The sequence below is a fragment of the Rhamphochromis longiceps genome, linkage group LG7 (genome assembly GCF_057381845.1).
Source record: "Rhamphochromis longiceps isolate RC_006_pf linkage group LG7, R_longiceps_female_GT1.1, whole genome shotgun sequence".
In the NCBI taxonomy this organism is placed as follows: domain Eukaryota; kingdom Metazoa; phylum Chordata; class Actinopteri; order Cichliformes; family Cichlidae; genus Rhamphochromis; species Rhamphochromis longiceps.
The window spans coordinates 10,080,273-10,105,335 of NC_140563.1; the positions used below are offsets into that span (position 1 = coordinate 10,080,273).

The 25,063-nt window shown below is 39.7% G+C and overlaps 1 protein-coding gene across 1 annotated transcript; it reads right to left on the reverse strand.

Annotated features, from left to right (window-relative positions):
- Window positions 1-6,096: 6,096 nt before the first annotated feature.
- Window positions 6,097-24,217, reverse strand: hgfb (hepatocyte growth factor b). The gene is made up of 18 exons (XM_085412060.1): window positions 24,053-24,217; window positions 21,431-21,587; window positions 21,051-21,163; window positions 20,352-20,466; window positions 18,532-18,680; window positions 16,833-16,953; window positions 15,674-15,792; window positions 12,370-12,535; window positions 12,140-12,273; window positions 11,247-11,340; window positions 9,975-10,105; window positions 9,003-9,032; window positions 8,406-8,511; window positions 7,770-7,844; window positions 7,489-7,638; window positions 7,292-7,398; window positions 6,990-7,132; window positions 6,097-6,452 (listed from the first exon to the last, which is right to left on the reverse strand). The coding sequence occupies exons 1-18, from the start codon at window positions 24,102-24,104 to the stop codon at window positions 6,279-6,281; spliced, it is 2,136 nt and encodes a 711-aa protein (XP_085268186.1). The 5' UTR covers window positions 24,105-24,217; the 3' UTR covers window positions 6,097-6,278.
- Window positions 24,218-25,063: the final 846 nt, after the last annotated feature.

Below are 25,063 nucleotides of genomic sequence, written 5' to 3' on the forward strand. Positions count from 1 at the left end.
ATTAGCTGCTAAATGCCTCATTGTTTTCATCGGTTGATGCTAATTTTATCAACTGTGTCAAACTGGAAAGGTGAGGAAGAGTGGAGCTAATTTGTTAAAAAAAACAAACTGAACACAGGTGAGAAGTAATCAAAACAAAGCTGTAGGTAGGCTGGAAACTGTAACACCAGGGCTACGTCCACACGTACCTGGGTCACTGAAAACGGAGATTTTTAAAAACTCCTCCCAGGGTGGAGATTTTCGAAAACTCAGTTTTACGTGTGGGCGAGGAAAACGGAGAAAACGCAGCGTCAAAGGTGTGCGCCTTTTTTGACGTCACACTGTGCGCCATGTTATTGTTTCGGTGAAATTCTCTGCAGTGCTTAAATGCTTACATATACACACACAGTTTCTGTCCCTCCACACATACGACTCAGTTCTGCTTCAACGCGCCATCCTTGTTTACTCTTTCCCGCCCAGGCTTCTAGACTTCTGATTGGCCAACATTTCTACACGGTTAGGAATATATCGCCACCTGTTGCTTTGGCATGTTCCTAGCAGCGTTTTCCTTCGTTTTTGCATTTACGTGTGGACGGGATTTTTTTTTAAAAATGAAAACGGAAAATCTCTGTTTTCAAAAATACCCCTGGACGTAGCCTAGGAAGAAATGCAGCATCAGGTTAAGGTTCTCTGTTCATTGCCACAAGTCACTCCTCTCATATTACACATAATCATGTTGTTGTTAATAAACAGTGTTGGGCTAGTTACTTTGAAAAAGTAATTAATTATAGTTACTCGTTACTTCTTCAAAAAAGTAACTGAGTTAGTAACTGAGTCACAATATTCTAAAAGTAATTAATTACTTGATAAGTAACTATTGCGTTACTTTAAAAAAAACACTTAACCCTCTGGGGTCCAGGGTATAATTGGCCATTTTTGACTGCTTTTGATTTTACCTCTACATTTCACCTTTAAAAACTATTTACTTTGCCTTGTTTGGTATCATTCTTTTCAGCACAACCTCAAATGTCTGAATTTAAAGTTATGTTTTCATTTTGACATACTGTATTAACATAATTGATCTAAAATCAGACAAAAAAACATAAAATCCAAGTAGAAAAAGTAATATTTTTACTGTAACAACCACAAACATTTTTCTGCTGTCTTTCTCTCTCTCTCGCTCTCTCTCTTTCTGCTCTCTCTCTCTCTCTCACTCGCCGTCTCTCTTTTTTTTTTTTTTGTTTGCCTGTCCCGTTTGGCTCTTTTGCCATCAGAATTATTGTCTGAAGGCGAAGAAAGATGCCCAACGGATTTACTTTACCAAATGGACCATCCCAGCCTCGCCGTAATGGTCTATTTGATTCACCTTTTATTGTTTATTTTATTTTATTTTCACTTGCTAAATACGGGACAGACTTGACTGGGGAAAAGAAACGGGGAGAAAGAAAGAGGGAAAGAAAAACAGCAGGGAAGAGGAAAGGTGATAAAGGGAAAACAACAAAAACCAACAAATTAAGCAGACAAAAAACACATATATCAATCACCTGGATCACCTGTTGAGAAAGAAAAAAGAGAAAACAAGCAGAAGAAAAAAAAAGAGCAATATAATAAACAACATCACGATGATCTATGGGAATATAACAGTAAATACTAAATATTGAACATTATTGTGCAGCTCGTAAGATCGACAGCACACAGTGTGCTTTGAGGTAGGAGCCAAAAAGGGTGTAGTTTGTGTGTGTGAGCATCCGTGTGTACACCTGTGAGCATGAGCGCGCTTGTATTTAAAAGGTTCCTTCATGTAATGATCTGCTAGAGGGTGTGGGGGGCCACAGCCCCGTCCTCCAGGGCATGAAGCAGGTATGGAGGAGATCAAAACTCCAGACATCCAGAGGCCCCCAGAACACAAGAGACCAAGGAAGACCAACAGAGGGGCAGCCGCGCCACTGTCCCAGAAAGAGCTGAGGAGATCTCGCCGTCACTCCTAAAACTTCCCCCTCTTCCTAAACAACCAAATGTCATGTTGCCATATCATTTTTTGATTGGTCGACATGGTACATTTATCCACCAACACGAAAGGGCTGTTTTTTGTTTTGTTTTTGTATTTTTTGGTCTTAAGCAGCGAGTGCTTGCTAGCGCTGTCCTTAGACGTTAAACGTGACGAAACTATTGAGGAAAAAACGCCGCGTATATATTGTTTATCATGACTCTGGTTTTATGTGGCCTATCAACACAATTTAAAAACTGGTATATATATCGCATTGTTGCTTTGTCATCCTAAAGTGGTCATGTGATTGGCTTACCACGACTACTTTATTCTTTCTCAGTCAAACAGCAGCACCCATGCGATTGTTTTGCCCCATTAGCTCCAGGTGTTGTGCCAAAAAGTGATCGTGATTGCTGTCCGCGGCAGCTTAAAGCTGTTGCACCCAGATTACTTGTGCAGACAGCTACTTCCGTGCAACTGATATAAGATGCATTAGGCTGAACACAGCTTCAGCCGTCTGTTTGTTGAAAAATAGTAATGCGACCGCGCCGCATTTTCTTGTTAGTAACGGTAACGGCGTTGTAACGATAGGAATAGTAATTAGTGAGATTACTCGTTACTGAAAAAAGTAACACCGTTAGTAACGCCGTTAGTTGTAACACCGTTATTCCCATCACTTTTAATGAAACACTGAATGAAACAAATTAGCATTAAATGTAAAATTAAAAAAGAAAATCCTTCAGCAGATGATTCCAAACATGCTAATCCAGGTCAAAAATGAGCAAAACTATACAAGTGGTAAGTATAACAAGATTGTGTACTTGCTTTAAGAAAGAAAACACTTGACTAAATTGATTGAAAAATAATCTGTGCCTTCTTGTAGTTTGCTTGCTACTACCTCTTCTCGCTCATTTTCAAACATTTCTACAATAAGATATGAATCAAACAGTTATTCAGTCAGTGTCTAGAAGATCAGAAGCTGAGCTGATGTGGAGAGTTAATTTCATGGGCAATGTGCTCTGCTGTGTTCGCTGATTGTTTGTAGACCATTGTACCTGTCAGAATTTCTGGAAAACTCAATTGCATCCCATGTTTCTTATATTATCTTTTTTTTTTTAATGTGGGACTCATAACAATGGGAATTTTCCAGTTTTAGTAATTAAATAAAAATGAGCTTTATTCAAATTTATTTGACAAAGATTTATTTTACTATTCGCTTTGCTATGTATGGCTGTCCAGTGTGGGTGCATTTGTGTGTTTTTTAACTGAACATACTATGAAAAGTATCAGGTAGAGTTGGTATTGGGATGGAAAGGTGTGTCATTTTACAAGGTGAAATCCTGACAGGAGAAAGATACTTTCAAAAGCTTGGATATGATCAGATTTCCTCTCTACACTCTTGTAAGCCTACACTTGGAAGTAATAATAATCTGACAATCGGAAATGGGCACACACACGCACGCGCGCACAAGCATACTCGAATACACACAGGTATAACAGAGGCCCAAAACCGACGACTCCACAGAGAGAAGTGAAAGTGCCTAAAAAGAGGTTAAATGACATTACAAAGACAACCCAATTAGATTACGAAAGATATTCTTAACTAAATCTGAAACATAATGATCTGTAATGGGAGTCTTGTGGCTTATAAAAGCCTTTCTCTGGAATAATCAGTCCCTCTCTCATTTTCCATCTTTCTCTTCTAGCCACTCCCTCTCTTTCATTTAGTCGCATACGTAAGACACACATACAGAGGGATTGAGAAGCAGATCTCTGCCTGGAGTCGTCAGCCAACTGTGGCAGCATGTGAGACTATCCTGCTACTGTGTTTGAATTTCAATGGCCAGCCAGATAGAGAGAGATAAAAGTGTCTCATTTTACTCCTCAAGTTGTCACATCGCAGCACTGTCGACAACTAATCGTTGTTTGAAAATTGATTATTGCTCTTAATCATTTTCTTTACCCTATGTCTTGTAGACTGTGCTTCCATGCCAGAGCGAACAGCCGTGACACAAACCATGTTCAGTGGATCATTAGCCTCCTGCATGCTGTAGCACAGAGGGGGTGAGCGGGGAGGGGACCGGTGTCCTTGTGTTTATCTGCTCGTTTATATCTACATTTCCATGTCTTTCCGTTCACCCTGCTGACCTGCACATGAAAGCAAACTTCTTACACGTCATATTTCTTTGATGCCTACAGTATGCATTATCACAGATACTGTACTGTCCCAGCCATAAGTACGAGTGTGTGCGCGCGTGTCTGTGTGTGTTGTCTCAGCATCAGCAAGCAGCACACACGTTGCAACGGAAAGTGTCGATCCCAGAGCATTTTCTGCTTGCTCCATAAGTTTCTTAATACAGCAGCAATGGATTCAGCGTTTAATCTCCAGCTCGCAGTAGCTGCTCTCTTTCACCTTAATGCGTTCTATTTCTAACACTCGCATTCACACATATACTCTCGTGCCCCCTCATATTTATCTCACACTCCCACTCTATTAAACTCTGAATGTGGTGACACCAAAATTCGGCTATTTTGGTGTAGTGTTTTTATCAGGAACAGCTACATGGCTGGAACCAGTGGTGTGTGTGAGTATATGCCACTTTGTGTGTGCAATTGAAAGTGAATGTGGCTGTATGGATTGTGTGTGTCTGTGTGTGTGTGTGAGAAAGAGGGAGAAAGAGAGATTAGCAAGATTACAAATTCGTCCTCATAGTCTCTATGCTACCATGGTGCCATCTTCTGGTAGTGAAATACAACAACCAACCTCTGTTCTATTAATTATGCAGCAAACTGACTGCAGTTATGCATGTTTGTACTCAGAATGCAAAGAATGCAACATTTAAAACATGAAATTAAAATTCAATTCACAGATAAGTAGAAAAAGAGTTTAATATAATGACAGGCATCATTTGAAAATAATGCTGAAACTGGGTTTAACATTTCACGCTCATAGTAAGTGCACTCAATACAATACACATTTTATATTATAAGGCATTACTGTACAGTCTGTGGAATATAGCAGCTTGCAGAATCTTTTAGTGTGCACACATTCACACACAGACCATTTTTCTCACTCATGCAAAAATAATGTAGCTGTAAAGCCATCTCAATCACTGACACTGGAAAAAGAAGTGTGTCAAGTTGTTTCAAGGGCTGTTCAGTCATCACAGTGAAACCCATCACAGACAGTAATGTTACAAAGACCACATCCCATCCACAAGAGTTGGAAACAGCAGACTCTGACACGCTAATATCTAGGAATTAAAATAAGGGTCTGCCAAGGTATGAGAGTGGATTCAGTTCTGGTTTAAACGTGCACAGGCTCACAGGCAAAACTCACTCTCCCTCTGCACATACACAGACATAAAAAACAAACATAAAAAACAGACATACCAATGACTATTCAACTTTTTTTTTTAAACGAAATATTATATTCTGTACAGAAAGAACTTTTGTGCACACATAAAAGGAAAAAAAATACATGTTTTTCAAATCCTGTGAAGACTGGGTAACCATACACTCATTTTTTTTTTACACAGAAAGCAAAGAGCATCTTTCAGTCAGGTGTATTGTGTTAGGAGAAGATGCAGTTTATTTAGGTATTTCTGTTTATTTGACACCACAATGAAACAGAAATGTGGCTAAAAGCTAAAACACGGAGATAGCACACTTTATATCCACCCCAACATCTGAGTTCCCTTATAATAGATCTATAAGACCTAAATGAATTAAGAGTGTCACAAACACACTCATTAAAATAGTATGTACAGTAAGGACCACTTTATCAAAGCTCGTCATAGTGTCCTTAACGTTGCCCTACCACTGGATAGTTTTCTAAGTGGCCCATTGACGTACTCTACAAAAGCAGCTGCTGAACCACCGAATTTGGTATTTAAAATATTCAAGTAATGCCAGGAATCAAGAGTAATTACATACACACATACACAATTTATGGTGGAACTGCTACCCAAAGGAAAATGTGAATTGGATAAAAAAGATATATACATATATGTGTATGTTTGTCTGTTCTGCTCCCAACTCAGTCAAAGCCATACTTTGTTGTTTCTTGACTTTCTTACCATATGTCTAAGATAAAACATCCACTCTACTGCCATCAGTGCCTTTTGGAATCTGAATATTCTTGTTGATACTTTAAATATTACATCATAGTGTAAGTACATCCTTGGATCAATTTCCTATTGATCTGGACTGTGTAAGTATGCAAAACATATAAACCAGGCATCCTGCGTGCACCACTGGTGGTCTTGGTCAGATTTAGTCCCCCAAACTTTTTTCATTCTCGGTTACGTTTCTAGACGGTGTTGGGGTAATATTTGAAAACCTTGTAGATCCATTGCGTGTAGAAGGGCACGTTAATGAAGATGCTAGGCTGGTTGGCCCGAGCACAGCCTCTGCCATGGACACTTACTCCAACAATAACCCTGATATACCCATCCTGACACACCAGAGGGCCTCCATAGTCCCTCTGCGAAAAAAAAAGAAAAAAAAAAGAAGGAAGATTAAATTTATAGCACATTTTTCTTTGTCCGTAGTTTTAAACAGCTAACATTAATGTTTTACGTTTCTGACACTCAAATGAAATTGTTCTGTTATAGATATTATATCCAAACATGGGCAGCTCTTTTCTAAAGCCAGAAACCACAAAATCAAGTCTTTGATAGCTGATGAAATTTAGCGCAACAGTCTCCAGCTGCTCTATTTACAACTGACTGAATACTAAGCCCACGGATTCACATAACATTTGTTTGAGATTTAGATCAAACTGGGCTTTGGAAGCACTGTGTTAAACAAAGGCGCTAATGCCCACGTAGATTCACACTGGGAACAATTACTTTATCCATAGGAGTAAAAGCCTGTTCTTGTTTACCAACACGGTTTGAGTGCACTGTATGAATTCTAGTGAGCACTTTTCCTTCTGATCACTAAAACAGTTATTTGCCCTGTGTGTAAATACCAAAACACTTCTTTAGGAAAACAATACAAACTGTTTACAACAGTTTACCTCACACACTCCCTCATTCCTCTTCCCTCCTGCACAGATCTTGTTGGTGGTGATGTGAAGGTTTCCTCTGTGCATTTCTCTACACCGGTTATTCCTGACAATGGGCAGTTCCACTGCCTTTAGCATATCTTCATAGCCAGTGCCTGAAAGAGTTAAAAATTGCACTTCATTGCCTGTGTTTTGTTGTAGTAAATATAATACAGTGCAACACAATGTTAAGAAGAACCCAGGGTTAACATATTGCAAGCATAAGAACCAGAAAATAGGTATGTATACTATAATCCAATATATAATATTAGTACCTTTGGTCTCTCCCCATCCATACATTTTACATATTGTTCCTTCTGGGATGCTGCACCCAGCCACAGGTAGCTGAATCGTATGGACATTGTCTGCAGGAAGGGCAGGCCTGAAAAACATATTTACAAAATATGATTAGCATCACAAGTACAGAAAAATATATCAATATATCACTGAGATTATTTTTCCAGGCACTCACTTAGAGAGCCTTAGGAGGGCTAAGCTGGAGCCCTCAGGGCCACATATTACATGGGCTATACTGACTTCCTGCCTCTTAGACCAGTCAGGAGCGCCCTCTCGAATATCAGAGACCCCCAGCCACACTCGATACTCGCTGAGGTTCGGAACACTGAACAGGCACAAGAAAAAGTTAATACAGTTGGAAATACTGCACAGTTATCATTCTTCGGGTTAAAACTGCTCAAATCCTTTAACTTTTTACCGCCCTACTCCAAAAACCAAAAAGGGAGACAACATTACCATGAGGAGAAGCACTCTCTGTCAGTAAGCACCCACTCGTCTCGTATTAGTGAACCGCCACACCAGTGCATTGATCTGAGAACAGCACAAAACACAAATATTATATTGAGGTCAAATCTATGACATCCCACAGCATACATGACCTGAAACTGCGCCACTTTGGGGAGAAAATCTCGGGGAAAAAGCTTGTAATCATACTATGACAACCTGACAATACAATTAATAGAATCACATCACAAGCTCTTCGTCAATACATCTGAAACTTCACCAATATATAAGCACACAACTAATAATTATGTTCTAGACAGTCATTGTATTTAATGAATCTGGCTTAATAGGCTAATCCTTATGTTGTTCAGAGAAATAAGAGTATTATAAGTGAACTTCTTACAGTGGTAATCTGTTTTCTTAACCCTGTTTCTTTTCTATATGTACATGCTGACTGATCATAAATGTCAAGGATCAAAGCAAAAACAAACATATGTTGTACATAAATCCTAAAACCCAGTCGACAAGATAAAAAGAAAAAGAATAAGCAACCCTTCAGATTTTTTTTAATCAATTCAAGAATAGTCTGGGCAGGATCCTCCACTGTTCTTTAGTAGAGGAAAATGTGTCGAACGCTAAATCCCATACCCTTTCTGTATGCTGACCATCCAGCTGCCTTCTGATATGCTCATTGGACTTCCTCCTACGATCCTCGTTGTCTTATGGACAAAACAGCTCACAGAAGCCTCCTCACCTGGAAAGTGAGAGCGCAAATAAAATATACATTAAATTTTAGCCATAAAGACACGGTCACAGACACAATGACACTGTAGTTAACACGGACATATATTGTTTACATAGTCACAATACAAGAGGCACTCGAGCTGCCTAACGACGCAGCTCAATCATCATCATAAGAACATTAACTGATGAGGCCGATAATTAAGGTGATTACTGAAAATGTTAACAGAACCCATTTGTATTCTGAACTCTGTATGTCAAGAGAGCAGAGGATTCATCATTTGTTCTTCAATTACTATGTGAAAAAGAGTACAAAGTAACACAGAAAGACCAACAGAGACACACAGAAAGGGAAACAGATGCCACCACAACCTCATTATCTCATGCATCATTATAGCTGGACATAAAAAGCACCCCATCAAGTTCTGTAGCCAATCAAATACAGTTCAGCAACTGAGCCACTCGCACACACAGGCAGACAGATGAGCACAGAGAGACTCTCACCCAGTTGGATGGTGTTCTGTGAAGCATTACCTGCAGAGAGGCAAGGAGACAAGCAAGTGATCAGGGCGCATTAACTCATACAAGGTAAGAGCCAACCTCACACAGGGGTGTACATTTCACAGTGAGCATAGAGCAACAGCTACCAGAGCCAATGAGTTTGTTTTCCATGTCATGTTTAATTGAATGCAACACGCCTTAAAAGGGTTGCAGTGTGTCTGTAGGTTAAAGCTGCTTCCTACTTTTAGATTTTTAGATGTAACAGACGCCACAAGAGCACAACTGCTTATGTTTTATTTATATACTTTAAAGCACTTTTCTCATAGTTTTAAGGTCAGGAGTCATGAATTCATTTATATTCTGATAATCTGCTCATGTCAAGTAATCAAACATGGATGCATTATTCACACCACTAATGGAGGCTCGGCAAGATAACAGATGGTAAGGATAATATATTAAATAACAAATCAGAATTGTAACACAGTTATTTACAAAACAGTAAATGAGAAGGAATCCTAAAACGTGAAATACAACAAGGGTATGGTCTTGTAGTTAAAAGTTTTAAAAAAAAGTGTAAAAAAGAAGAAAAAGATTCATAAACTTTTATAAGCTAGTTGCAAGCATGATGCCTCTGGCTCCATACAAAAACCCTCAGGCTTCCTGATGACTATGGATCTCCTGTGAGTATAGACAGACTTACCCACTCCAAATTATTCTCCCTCTCTCTCTCTCTCTCTCTCTGTGTGTGTGTGTGTGTGTGTGTGTGTGTGTGTGTGTGTGTGTGTGTGTGTGTGTGTGTGTGTGTGTGTGTGTGTGTGTGTTAGAGTGAGAGAGAAAGAAACAGAAGTGAAAACAAAAAACACTAGCTCAGTCTTTTCTCTAGGACTATGATAAAGCTTCAATTACACATTATCTAAGTGACTTTTATGTTTCTGTGTGTGTGTCAGTGCTCATATTGTATGGATTGACACTCACATGGTTTCACATTGCAGTAGTCCCAGGGTATGGCAGAATTGTTGGTGTAACACCAGGGACCATGTTTGTCTTTATCAGGATTTCGACAGTAGTTTCCTTCCAGGCCAGCCGTTGGCATGCCCCTCTCACCACTGAGCAAACACAGAAACCCGAATGATCCCTTAACAAATCTTTCATCAACATTTATTAAGCCCCAAAGACAATGTGAAAACAAAAGAAACATCTCCTTTGCTTTCGTTCTTTCTTTTAGTTTAAGCAGATAATTTGTCTTGTTTTGACAGTTAAAAAAAGGATTTCTACTGATTTATAACTATGTGTAAAAAGCTGAATGAATTTAGCCAGATAGGATTTGGACCGTTAAATACACAGCTGTGTAGGCTCTCTCCCTCCAGACAAGATAATGAGGTGATTTGCAAAGGAATTACTCACTTAGACAGTATGCTCCCACCTACATTCACATATCTAATACTCGTGCAGACGTATCCCACACATGAAGCATTCTCGCTACAATTTTAAAACCACAAACTAAATCCCTTCTCACACCAAATTCCTTAACTAATAAGGTGGTGAAATCATAGCAATCAAGGGTTTAAAATTCATGTTTATTTATATTATCCTTCTGGTGTAGCCAGCTCTCTCTCTGACTTCCTAACCCCAGCTTTTGACCCATTAGAAGGAGCCATACAGTGGGGTTGAGTGGCTTTGAAGTGTTCCTGTAAAGGAGCGAATTTAGGGTCAAGGGTGAGTTGTAAAGAGTGCATCGCCCAGCCAAGTTATCTCTGGGAGTCTTTCTTGCTCAGCTGGGTCATTTTCAGGAAAACGCTTCTCAAGCCATAAAAAAGCTGTAGGGGAGGCTAGGAGTTGTTTTCTCCTCTGAGAACAAGTGGCTTGCCTTGACTGACTAACAACAGCGAGACTTAAGTAGAGGTCACTTACAAAGTGCCTCCCTAAAACAACACCATGTTTCAGATTTGCACACATGGTTCTAGAAAACTCAGATACACTTGCATAGCAGGACTGTCGTGCACAAGGTCGTCTTCTGTTCAAAATTTGTGTTTTCTTTCTTCCTCTTGTCTCACTGAGTGCCTTAAAATCTCTTACACTTTGTTGGGGTCTGTGGGTTAACATGTTGTGGACCGGTGTGACAATTTAAATGTCTATTTTAGCCAGTAGTGCTTGTCTACAGTTTTATTAATGGTGCAAGTCTGTTTTCTACATCATAGTGAAGTTTGGGAAAGTGATTAGGAAGTAGCAGAGATCCAGTGGGCCGACCTGTTGCTGTGGTCTCTCCAGGGAGCACAGGGCAGGTTTGATCTAGTCCTTGACTGCTGTCCTTGGTAATTTTCTCCAAATCTTTCATAGCAGTCTGGATTTGGACAAAATGAGATAGAAGAATTAGATAGGCTGTCTGGACACATACTGCGTGTGCAAACAAATAAGGGCTTTAAACAAAAACATGCAAAACAGTCTCTATAAATGTACAATTATGCATGTGGTGCTGTTCAACTGAAAAGCTAGAGTAAAAAAAAAACTGTGAATTGTGTTCAAATATGAGCAAAAGAATACACAACCCTTAGCTGAGCTATCGTAGTTGTTGTAGTGGTCCTACTTTATGCTTGGCTGGAAACACAAAAGTAATCCTTGACAATGATAAATGAGAAAAATACTGCCGTTCATAATTTTTTTTAGCTGTTTGTTACCCTTCATTTAATTTACAGTATTTTGTATATGGGAATGTATTGAATTCTCAAGCGTAAACCACAAGATAGCCTCAGAGTGGTTTTATAATTCCAATTCAAGCCCACTCAGTCTCGAAAGAATATCCGTTAAAATCCCTTAGGGAATCTGAATTTGCCTACTCAGCTATAGATCTGCATGTAGAACTTCTAAATCTACCTCGAAAAGAATCTCAAATGGCACTAATCTTTCGATCTTTTTTTAGTGACCAGTAAGAACTGACCATCCTGAGTTGCTGTCAGATTTTATTTGTGTGATACATGGTGGTCAGTCCTTCCCACACTCTTACAGGGCAACAGCTTTCCGCTGGGATGTGTGTGGTTACAAGATCTCTCTCAGAATATGCGCATTTATCTGCTTCCGATGGAGAGAAAATTGTCTTTTCCCTTGCTCCTGTCAAAGCCAAATAAATCCGTTGAGTCTCTCACCGCTGACAAGCCTGTTTTGGGTGCCACACTGAGGGATATTAATGCAGGACATTGTGCGGACTCTTGGGTCTGTAGTGAAGCACCAGGGGAATTCTTGGCCATCTGGATTTCGACAGAAGTTCTCTCTCAGGTCCCTGGAAAACACAAGAGAAAGTCATGCTGTAATCTGCTAAAATGTAAGTGCAAGGGTGAGTGAGTGGATGGTTGTATCATGTAAGTTTCTGACTCACTTGCAGGGGTATGCTTCAGGCAGGAATGTATGGTTATGGGGATACTGAGAGTCCCAGCGCTGGCAGGTAAGTCCAGTGGGCGTCATATCTACTGCTCCCCTGTAACCCTCTCCTCTGCCCTGGTAACACTCAGTTGTTTCCACCACATTACTTTTAGGAGGGGTTTCTAACAAATATAGACAAAAAATTAATAATAACACATGTTCTTAAACAAACCAAAAGGCAAACCAAAATATAGCAAGGACAGTATAGTATACAGAAAGCTTAGTAATTTAGGCTCAAGATCTTGTGCTCTTGCAACTAAAGATGTTTCAGCATAACCCCCAAAAGTCAATCTTTATTTACATATGTTAGATAAACAAATCCTCTTCGATATGAGGATTATCTCTGGTATATGAGGAGAATTAAACACTACCAACCACAACTGAGGGCTAACCCAACTCTTAAAATCGTGGTTGTTTCCCTCAACATATGTAATGCTGAAATAAAAAAGGAATTCACGCATAAGGCAATATGAAATGCATATGAAAATTAATTTTAAATGCCTCAACTACAGTGTATAAATGGGGCCAGTGTTGCCAACTTAGCGACTTTGTCGCTATATTTAGCGAGTTTTCAGACCCCTTAGCGACTTTTTCTCTAAAAAAAAGTCGCTAAAAAAGACGTGAAAGCGCATATCACTTTTACTCTCAACAAGCAGCGGGTGCTGTAACGCAGTCAGTTCTTATTTTACTCTTTTACTCTTATGCTGTTTTGTGGATCACAAGGTTTAATATAATTACTTATAAACACACACACACAAAGTAACTCCACCAGAGTGCCTATTTCGGGTCACTTTTGCCGGTCCAAGCCCGGGTAAAGGAGCAGGGTTGGAATTGTGACATTAAAAAAAAACAATAATTGCTAAAAGAAATTTAATTTGTAGTTCTAAATAAACTCTAAATGCATTTAGGACGTTTTTTACTCACTTTATGTCTCTTCCACGATGTTATTTCTCTCTCCAACGACATAGGTTAATATTAGATTAGCATGACCAATTATGCAAATTAGGCGATAACGTCATTTAGCGACTTCTAGCGACTTTTAGGACAACCAATAGCGATTTTCCTTACTGAGGAGTTGGCAACACTGAATGGGGCTAGTTTGAATCTGCTCAAATTTACCATTTATGATTGCACTAACATAGAAAAAAAGACAGTGTGAAAAGTTTGGCCACCTAATTTACACTGTGCACAGAGATGGTGAAGAACTGATAAAAGCTTATTTAGTTTAAATGGTGTATGAAGAAATTTTGAAAACAATTGCTGTGAGTTACAGATCAGTGAAATGAGAGCGGTAAGAGAAAAAAAGTGATGAAAACTGAATAAATTATGGTAACTTTGAACTGTATAGAAAGTTGAAAAACCCCCAGGAGGTTTTTTATTTGCCTGAAATTTGTATATCGTTCTCCATGAATGATTTTCCAGGAAGATGTTTCAGGAACTTCCACAGGGTCAAGGTTCTGCCACTGTTGTAATTTACATTTTCACACGAAACATAAACAAATGAGTCTACCAATATATCAAAATATGTTAGTCTGAATGCCATCCTCTGCAAAAAAAAATTGGTAACTGTGAACTGAAGTCAAACAAAAAGTGTGTTTGTGTAACATTGCTGTGGAAAACATTAATATAATAGATACAATTACACTGATTAATGTTGCATGCTCTGCCATAAAAGTGTATGTATGTTCAGAAAAGTACAGCTTGCCAATGGGGCACTTTTTTGGGGGGTTGTGGGGTAAATTGCCTCCTGGTAAATTTAGACCCTCACTGTGCAGAATTCAGTCTCCCAACTGCCAACACCTACAATTCAGACTGCAACAAACAATTTGCTCTGATGGCAGCCAAATTAGTTGGCCTAAAAATGACACTGTCCTCATCCCCAGGTTTTATCATTCCCTGATCTCAAGATACATCCACTTTGTATTAGTGCACAGTGATGTCAATAGTAGCAAACAGCCAGGATTATAGATGTATTCAGTGTGACAGTGTATTTGAAATGGTGCCAAATACTCTTAGTACACTGACTATCTGACATCAACAGAATAGCTGTGGTTTTGAAAGAATGCAGTTTAGCTAGGCTCAAAAAGATAACCAAGGCACGAAATTGAGTCTGCTGTACTTGTCTTCACGGAGATCCTCATTAGATAGTGCTACAAGTTCATTAACCTGAGCATTACACGACTGTACCCGAAAATGTACAAAGCGCCAGATCTTCAAGTCTCTAAAACAGAGATTTGCTGTGCATAGTAGATGCATAAAAATAGATTTGAACTAGTTTGACAGTAAACAAAAGAAGGGGCCTTATCAAATGAACACTTTATCTGTTTGTCTCTGTGTGCCTTGTTTTGATTAAGACTAACTGGGTCGTAAACTTGGTCTGTTCCCAAAAAGCTCCCATAATAGAGAAAGAGTGAGAGAAGGGTTGAATGCCCTGGGTAGAAGACAATTTTTAGAGAGGAGAAAATAAGGGGGAGAGAACAGTGAATCACTGGGTCCACATGGTGGAGTGCCATCTAGTAAACATGGAGCCAGGACTGCTGATGCTTCTAGCAGGAAAGCAGACTAAAGAGAATAAAGCAGAGTCCAACAACAACACCAGCTCTGTTTCTATTTTATGTTCTTGAAGAATCCAGTGTCTGACTTGTCACTGATTGCAGGGTGAACTCCAAGCACGCAGTGTTTGCTGGTTTACTACAAGTGCAAAGACACACAAAGCCAAAGCCAGATGTGACGCACACACGATCTCTTAAACATCAATCACACCGTTTGCACTAAGTGTATGAGGTGTAAATGATCTGCTTGTAGTGTGTGTGACCCTGGTGTTGTGTCTGCATGTGTAACACGAGGTTAATGTAGAGCAGTAATTCAGACCTGTGCAGTTTGACTACCACACATAAGAGCTGGCATAGAACAATAAACAGAAAGCCAGTGGTGCAGGGAAAAAAATAAACATTCTGGCTATCAGAGAAGACATAACAGAGAGCCAACCCTAAGAGGGAGGGGAGGGGGGCTCTGCATCTGTTTGTGTGGGTGGGTGAGTGTGTGTTTGTATATTCTTTAGCATTAGCCAGGAAGAGGGGAGGAATGGTAAAAATGAAAGGTACAGGAAGCAGTAAATTTTGCTGCAGTCAGTCATACTTTGTCGACCCGCACTGAGCAGCAACACTGCCACTAACAGAAGGGCATAGACTGCTCCGTAACATGCATGACAAATGGTAATGGATTCAACCACACACAAACAAACATGAATATATGCTCACCGCAAACTGTGATGTTGCAGTACTCCCAGGGTGTATTTGGGTCTGTGGTAAAGCACCAGGGTCTTTGGCGTCCGTCTGGGTTTCTACAATAGTTATCATCCAGGCCTTTGTCAGGGTACCTAATACAAAACAGGCAGAAAAAATATGTAAGCAGAAACAAGACTCAAAAGCATTGCAAATAAATAAAATATAAAACAACTATCACACACTTGGAGGACTCATGAGAATGTTAACTGCCACTATATTCTGAAAGTCAAGAGATCCATGTTTCTATTTTCCTGCTGATTCACAAGCAGTGTAACTGTAACTGTAACTTCGGTCGTTGCTGTGCTTTTTGGAAGTCGAATTTCCCAGAGGAACCCACCCGAGGGATTAATAAAGTTCTATCTTATCTTATCTTATCTTAAATAGTTGAGAGACAATTCATTGCATGTAACCGACACACTAATAACTCTTCTGAGCTCAGGGGAGTGAGGAAGATAATGAGTTGCACCACTACAGGTGTTCTACAGTAAGTCATCCCAAAGTCCTACATCCCTTCAGGCCTGTAGCCACTAGGCATGAAGTATCAGGCAGTGGGACCCTCTTATTACATTAGTGCTATGAGCAGTCTGGGACCTCGTTTACATAAACAGTGGGATGATTAAGGATGTGTTAACGAGTCCCCACTAATCCAGACCACCTGCCATCCCACTAGCTGTCTTGACACAGATGCACACAGCTGACGTGTACACACCCTTTTTGAAGATCGTGCAACGAATAACAATATAGATTAAAATATATGAAACCTTAAAACAGGTATAAATGAATAACAGCTTAGGCCCAAGTCTGAGAGTTTAAAGCAATTTGGGACAATTAAGTCAAAATGAAGCATTTTCCCAACATATTATTGTTAAATACACACAAAAAAAACCCACATAAACACACACTGGATTCCAATATTATTCCTTCGGGGAAGGTTTTCACTAACTGAATCCAAATCACTTCATCACCAAAGTAAGTGCAGCGAAACTACATTGAATTACTTTATGAACCTTTTAAAACATAATGTATTCTCATGCTATAAGCATGCATGCAAGTAGATGTGATTGAGCTTGCACAAATTTTGTGCGCTGCAGAGGTAAGTGTGTATCTGTGTGTGTGCAATTGTGAGCATCACCTCTTGGGGTGGTACAGGTGTTTGTGTGGGTCATCCAAGTCCCACCGCTGGCATTCTTTTCCACTTTCTGTGTGGTCCATTGGTCCTCTGTAATCCTCGCCAATACAGTTGATACACTCAACTATACAGCAGAAAAACACATGCACATATCTTAGAAAAATGCTAAGTTGATCAATGAAAAATCATATATCCAGAATATAAATGAGAGGTGTGTTTTTTTTAGTAGGATAGCCATGGGCTCACAAAGGAATAGAGCTGAAGATCAAATTGAATACACTTTAGCGTTTAATATTAGATTCCCAAACTGTTAAGCAACATTTTGAACTAAACATTTTGATAACATAATACTTAAAGTGGGATAAGCAACATTTTTTTGTTTGTTACACTAGACAAACAAGTCGTTAACAGCCTTTCACCATACTAGATTTTCAACTGGGCTGTGCAAGAACTGGATTTCTACACCTACTACAGTGGAACCCCGACTTACGAAAATAATTCGTTCCAGAGGGTCTTTCGTAAGTCGAAGCACCTTTTTCCATCGCCTTTTGAGTGAGGCGATGCTGGCTGGAAACGAAGTTCTTGGTGGAGGAAGAGGTGGCGTTTCGTTAAATGGGGACTTTGTAAGCCGGGGTTCCACTGTATATCATAATGATCAGTTTTGGCCAATCAAAGTACTTTATTCTTGCATACTTCAGCTTTAATGAAGACTCGTTATAAACAAAGATATTTAAAATATGGATGCAAACATTAAAAAGTTTCTTGGATAAAGACAAAGCCTCATTTTCTGCCTGGTGAGTAGAATACACTGTCTAGTGTGAACAACAGCAAGGATCCAGATTGGAAACAGATGTTTGTGAGTCCACAGGCTGCACATGTATTTGTGCTTGTACACGCCATGTTTGCGTGTCTGTGTGTATGTTTCCTATTAGGACCACTTAATTTCAGGAGAAACCCTCCCAGTCATTTTTTTACTGGGAGAGCACAGGCTTTTTATCAAAATAAAATGTCATTATCTTTGTTGTACAACTTGTGTCAGTTAAAGAGCAAGAAGGATTCCCATTTTGTCCTACCCAACCACAACCTGGCGCCTCATTAAAGTGATCCAGTGCCATGCATGCTGAGGAAACAACCCCTCTGACAGCATGAATCCCCGAGGATTAGATAACAGAGGTCATTATCATCCCCTCCTTCAGTGCCTGACAGTAACATTGTGCGATATAACATAAAGGCTAAAACATGCTGAGGAGGCCCTCTTCTTTCATCACAACCACATGTATGCCACAGGGATGGATATAATGGCTAACAATTGATGTTGAGTAGACGACAGGGGGATTAATATCCCGTAACATTCCAACACCCGCTTCTTCAGGTTCAAACCCTTTACAAACCCTGAGCCTGATGGAATGAGAGAGGACAGTGTAAACCAAACCACACACCTGGAAACAGCTGCAGCTGGCCTCAGCAAGTAACACACGCACACACATATAGATAGATAGATATCACAAGAGAGCACAGTTTAGGTGAACTTGCTTAGTCCAACTATATGATTGCCTAGTTTGCCGGAGCTCGTTTCAGGCTATCAAGCCTCAATTGATGAGATAATGCAGATTGCAGAATGGGTATTATTTTAACATTAATATGTGCTCATATAAGCACTGATATATTTCTGCAAACGTGTGTGCCTGTGTGTAAAACCCACCTTCTGAACACTGTGGTATGCCACACTCCTCATGTCTGAAGTGTGGCCGAGGGTCAGTGGTAAAGCACCATGGGCCAACAGCAGAGTTGTCTGGGTTGCGACAGTAGTTTTCCCGGAGGTCCGTCTTCCTGAGCCTCTTAGACATGAATCTGTCAGAAGCAGAGCTGCAGTTACAAAACAAACACATGTACCAAGACCTGCTGCCAAATACAGCGTTTCGGCTCGCATGCAGAGCAAGTTCTTTTTGAAAAACACCAAAAGGTCACAGTTTGTGGTCTCTGGTTTTAATCTCTGACAGAATGACTTCTCCTTGCTCATTTACAAGAGTGCTGCTCTGTAAACACCACCAGTGGGAATTAACAAAAATAAAAGTTACTGACAACTATGCCAAAGGACTGAATCATCAGTGACACAGCAGTCTTTTTTTAGGGAAAACAGGTTAATACTTAAAAGCAAAGTTAGTTCTCCATGAGATTGGCGTTGGTGGACGTAACATAAACATACTGACAAATGACTCATATCTTTTACATCAGGGAAGCACATGGCTGTAGTCACCAGCTGTGATGATGGACACAGAAAGCATAGCTTGTTAGACAAGCGGTGTTTTTCCACATGATGGGGAAAAGATAAAGCTATGAAATAGTCCTTCACTAGATTTGGTAATGACAGGTACAAAAATGAGAAGTCTTTGGTGGGCAATCTATGGAGGGGGAAACCTTACACTGATAAAAATGCTATTTGAACTTGTGTCTGTGTGTATGTGCGTGCATTAATCTGTGCTTGCGTGTATGTCAATTTCCCATGTCTGTAAGTGAACTGATAAAACATACAAAGTGCCTGGGTTTAATTACCTGATTTACAGAAAAGTTAATAACGGCCTGATAAAGCAGGTTCACTGGAGGTGCAAACGTACACTGCCGGCTTTGATTCGACACTACAAAGCCTTTCAAAGTCGTTTTAAATCTCTAAGGAGAAAGGGCAGTGGGATTTTTCTTTTTTACTGAAGGTTCAACACTATTCATGTGCTCTTTGTTTTGGAAATCAGGAAATTGGTGGCTATCTTTCAATCTTGGATTACCTTTAAATATGAAAGTGATAAAGAGAATAATGAACAGAATTCCAACAATGTGGAAAAAAGAGGAAAACAGTTTAAAAACAAAAGAGAGAGGAGGTAGCATAGGGTTCAGCGATAAAGTATGGCTAGTGTACAGTACAGTCATCTTTGATTTTCAAGGAAGCACATAGCTCTCTCTGTCGCTATTAAGTCTACAGTGGATCTTAGTCATATAGGCTTAGATTAATGTAACTATATTGTTGCTTACTGGGTAAAAAATTATGCAACTGCACTGTGCAATGTAACCGAGATCAGTGCAAATTTCACTTTTGTCATCTTTTACTGGCATCTTATTATTTTAACTTTTTTCTTACTTTGAAAAATATCTTATCAGCAAAAATAGATTTAGACATTTAGGGGACATATCTAGAACTTAGATTTAACCAAATGTGGCATATGCCAGTAAAAGTAAAATACACACACTTGAATTCACACTACATACACATCTAGATAAACAGTAGGTCCACAGCAGGAAATGATCTGTGACTGTGTAAGGCGTTACAATGAGGTCAGTTCTGATGAATGACTGCTCCCAGGAGCCTAATCAACCCCTAATATATCATACTCATATATACATATGCACACATACAGACCAGCCTCTAGCTACTAGCTAATTGCATTACTAGCAGGCCAAAACTAACAGTAAGAAAGAGCTTATAACACTATTTTGTTTGACATTGTGGTGTAAAGTACATCAGATTCTTACTTGTGCTCATGAGGAACAGGAGAAGCCCAGGCCTGGCACAGGATCCCACTCACAGTCACTGACCTCCGCCCCCTGTAACTCTGCCCTGTTCCTACAATGCATTCTCTAACATAGTCTGAAATAAGACAGACACAGAGAATGGTCTTGTAAATGTGATAAGTGCTTTGCATACAGAGCCAGAACAGATAATAGAGAAAACAGACAGAAGGAGATTTTCATCTGAAACACTGAGCTTAACGGAGATGCGACAATGCCAAAAGTCAAATCTGCTTTCCTAATCATCTTTAAAATCTGGACTCAGTAAAAAATATGTTACACAGCCGGCATGTTCACAGTTCACAGTTGTGGTCAGTGTGATTGAAAACGGGTGGGAATTTCCAATATTTACATAAACACCGCTTAATGACAGAAAATGAACCATGATGTGGCCCAACCCAATAAACATGCCAATAGTCCTTGCCCTTCCTAGTCTTCCCCCCAGAGGGTTCCCATCATCACGGAGCTAAAATCACTCTAGCATAAATTGTTATGAAATGGATATAATTTTTTTCTAAAAAATGTAAATCAACAAAACCTCTACAGAAGCAGTGGTGTCTATTGAAAGAAAGGCTACCTCAAGGATGTGTTTTTTCTGAGAGTCAGAGACACTTGTTGTGTATGTATCAGCTGGGTGAGCAAAAACATGGAAATGTAGAGCACCTTTCTTCTCATACAGTTGGTAGTTCATGTTCTGCTGGCTCTGAACTCCTGGTGAGTTCCTGTCGAAGGACAGCCACTGGCATTTCCTGTTTTTATGATCATACACAAATGCTCTAGAGAATAAAGAGGATTGGAAAGGAGGAAGAGAAAACAGGAGGGAGAGTGAGAATAATAATGGTCAGTTTTATGACATCTTGAAGTAAAAGGAAACCAGTAACATGGGGATTCTGTGAGTACACAAAGGTGAGGCCTGCTAAACTAACCATCAAAATTCATGCATCATGCAAACATTAATTAAGTAAGACGAACTGAAAGCCATTCCCATGTTACCAAAGTAATATCCTGAAACTGAAAGGGTAATGACATTAGCATGGACAAACCTGCAGGTAAAGGGGAGCCTTTTGTTGCGGCTGCAGGCTTTAGCACATTTCGATAAGCTCAGCTTCCTGCTTTTGGTCAGGTGGGAGGAATCAGAATGGACCATCAGTTGAATGCTGTCAGTTTTCTGGTAGTCCTGGAGAGCATTTCTTCTGCCTTCTGATACACAATTACAAAATGTGGTCACAATTACTGAGTAGCATTAATTTGACATTTTACATTATTAATGAGACTCAACTATAGGTAGAGAGAGCATCATTAGGAAGGGCCTAATGCTGTTGTGGTTGAACACGGACAGATAGCTTTATGACAGTCTACAGACTTGTCTGGCTCTACATCCATGACAAAAGTAGTCTTAGTCTGCCCATTCTAAATTGTATATATTAACACAAGGGATACTAAATACTACTTCTAGTAATAATAATAATAAAATGAATTCACACAAACAAAGTATTCTTTGTTGTCTGCTGATGAGACTGTCTAGAAAACGTCTCAAACACCTCATTTCTTTTTATTTTGCAAAGAGCCAGACTTTCATTTAATTTTAAGTGGTCTTAATTCTTCAGACTTTCTGCATATCTTTCAGTTTTTTTCTTTTTCAGTTATTTTCACTCCAGTCCTTGTTTGTGATCATTTTCACAGAAATATTTTCTTTTTGTGTGTTTAGTCACTTAACAAACAAAAAAACTATGAATCATTCAACCATTAGAAAAAAAAAGCACTTACACCAAGCAATAAAACAGTATTGTGTCTACATGTAACAGGCAACTTAGCAAAACAATTTAAAAATGCATCTTGTGCACTCTGTAATAGTATTTTTGCACCAACAAGATGATTCCCAAAAAGCTTTTGCATATCTGGCTTGATGTGCACTTTAAAAAAAACTGAGGAAACTGGACAGATGGAAGACAAAAGAAGAAGTCTTTAAAAAAGCCATGGCCTTAGGGAATGAAAAAACAAAAACAACTGTAAAACTGAAAAAAAAAAAAAAAAAAAAGACCTGACACAGGACCTGAGAGATGCATTTTGGCCCTTTAGCGGCTCTCTCTACTGCTCACCAAAGCCTCATCTGAAATAGCCTCAGTGGGAGGCTGGCTTTTAAAAGCCATATTTAAGGAAGGGAAACAAGGAGAAAATGCATAGGTAATGTGCAAGAACTGGACTGAATATGAGTGACAAGAGAAATCAGATCCAAATAAATATGGAGGTCAGCAGAGACGTACATTAGTGAGTGTCTACAGCCATCTGTGAAACAGAGTGGATGCTCTGTCAATGTTTGGAGCTGAATGAACGCATAAAAGTACCAACAGATTTTGGTCACCATGGAAAGCATCTGACTAACAGTAGTTTCATTTTTTTAGCATGACAATGATCAAAACTACACTCCCAATGCAGTAAAAGTATACCTTGTAGAAAAACACCATGGAACACTATCAGTCATGGATTGGCCTCCCCAGAGACCGGACCTCAACATTTTTGAAGCAGCATCCATAGAAGAGCTTTGAATGACCTACACGAAGCCTGGAGAACTATTCCTGAAGACTACTTGCAGAATTGCAAGACAGCTTGGCTAAAAGAGTTCAGGTTGCGTTGAAGAATAAAGGTGCTCATACCAAATACTGACTTCAAGTTTCTAAGAATCGTGCAAACGCTGTTCTTGCTTTCAAAAACCATATTTCCATTTATGTTTGCAAACGTTTCAATAAATCACTGCACCTATTTCCCCATTTTCCTGCTAAAATATAAAGAAATGAGCAGTGACTCAAGCCTTTTGCACAATACTTTATGTGTGAAGAAGTCTGCTTTAACTGTGCATCCCATTAGGTTTACAGCGTCCAATGGGATGCACAGTCATTTGTCACTGGCCCCAAATGAAATCGAGGCTGACACACACACAAACACATAGAGAACATACAAACAAAAATCGTTGAATCACTTGAAGGGAAGACGTCACACATCAGAGTTGATTTCAGATTCAGTGTCTGGATAGTTTACTATGTGGTAAGCAAGCTGGGGAGCACAGAGTACCAGAGGCCTAGTGTTTGTCCGCTCGTCAGCTTGAGTTGACCGGCTGAGTGCCAAGAAGCAATGAACCGCGAAAGTTGCACTCAGCTAGAGGGTGACTGCACGATTGATTGGATTTTAACAGGTCACTTTAGGTGACAGTGGGTTAGCGTATAAGCAGATGTTTTTTTCTTATCACTTACCCAGTGTTCATTCAGCTAAATTTCAAAGCGATACTGTATAGTCCAATGAGCTCTGGTAGTGAGTTAGAATGAAAAAGCTCTGTAATTGCTCTTAGCAAAAGCATCTCTTTTCACTGAAGTCCAGTCTTAAAAAATACTGCCAGGGATGTGTTTTGACTCTAAGTAACGCTAACCCATAAATCGCGCACCACCAGATTGCATTAATAACACACCTATACAGAGTTAAACACAAGACGAATGTGTTATTATCCGAACATCGCAGCGACAGTAATAAAATCAGATGATTCAAGGCACTCCTAACTCGTGCTTGACAGTTTGTTGTGCAGGGAGCGCAAACCAGTGCGCTCACACGCTGGCTCTGGTGTCACACGTTGGGCAGCAACGGGAGCAGTTGTGAGTAGTTTTCGGCAAACTTACCAGAGCAAGAAACGACGAAAACGAATCCGAAAACGAGCTTGTAAATCCACATGGTCTCGTCACGCAACAACGGTTTCTGGAAACAAGTCGGAAAAGCTGCTCGCGTTGCTGTCGGACTGCAACCAGGAGATGTTGCTCCCACCACTGCACAGATGATGCGTCTTCTCTCTAAGTACTTCCCCGCGTCACCCCTCCCTCCCTCTCCTCCCCTCCTCTGTTCTCTCTCTCTCTCTTTCGATCTGTGAGTCTGCTTATCCCTCCACCCCTCTCTCTCTTTCTTTCTTTTCTCTCATTTCCTTTATTTTAACCACCACCAATTTTCAATTAGTTAAGCACACGCACACACATTGCCATCTCTTCCGTAACAACGTTGAATAACTGATCTTTATATGAGCAACGTGCATCTGCGTCTTCAGACCCGTGGTTTAGGAAATATTACATCCTCTCTTTCTTTTTCTTTCTTTTTCTTCCTTAACACCCTCCACCGAGGGTTACTTTCTTATAATTAAAAAAAAGTTTTAATGTCTAGAAGGAAGGAAAAATGATTCTGCTATTGTGGCAAATTTTGGGAAACATTTTCTGCTGTAATCCATAAATTTCATAGACTACGAAGACCTCAAAATCTAATTGAAAAGCAGTGCTACCACAGTTATACATTTGGACAGACTGCAGTATGCGTTCCTACAAGTCTGCAAAAAACCCCATTATTTTAAATGTTTTGTTCTGCGGATTCTTTACCTATCTCACTCTCGCTCACCTTTTACTACTCAGTCATCTTTTTGGACCCTTTTCACTCTGCTTTTTTACAACCTCACCAGGGAACACTGAGTCCAAAACAAAACAGATATCAGCAGGCACTTGTCAACAAAGATAAACCTAATGGGGATGCAAAGGACAGGGAGGTTGTTTATGCTACTTTACTTCTTTCTCTAAGTAGTGAAATTACCGGTGGGGGTGCATGAAGACATTGCATCCATCTCCTGAGTGACATGTCTATTTCCAGTGACGACA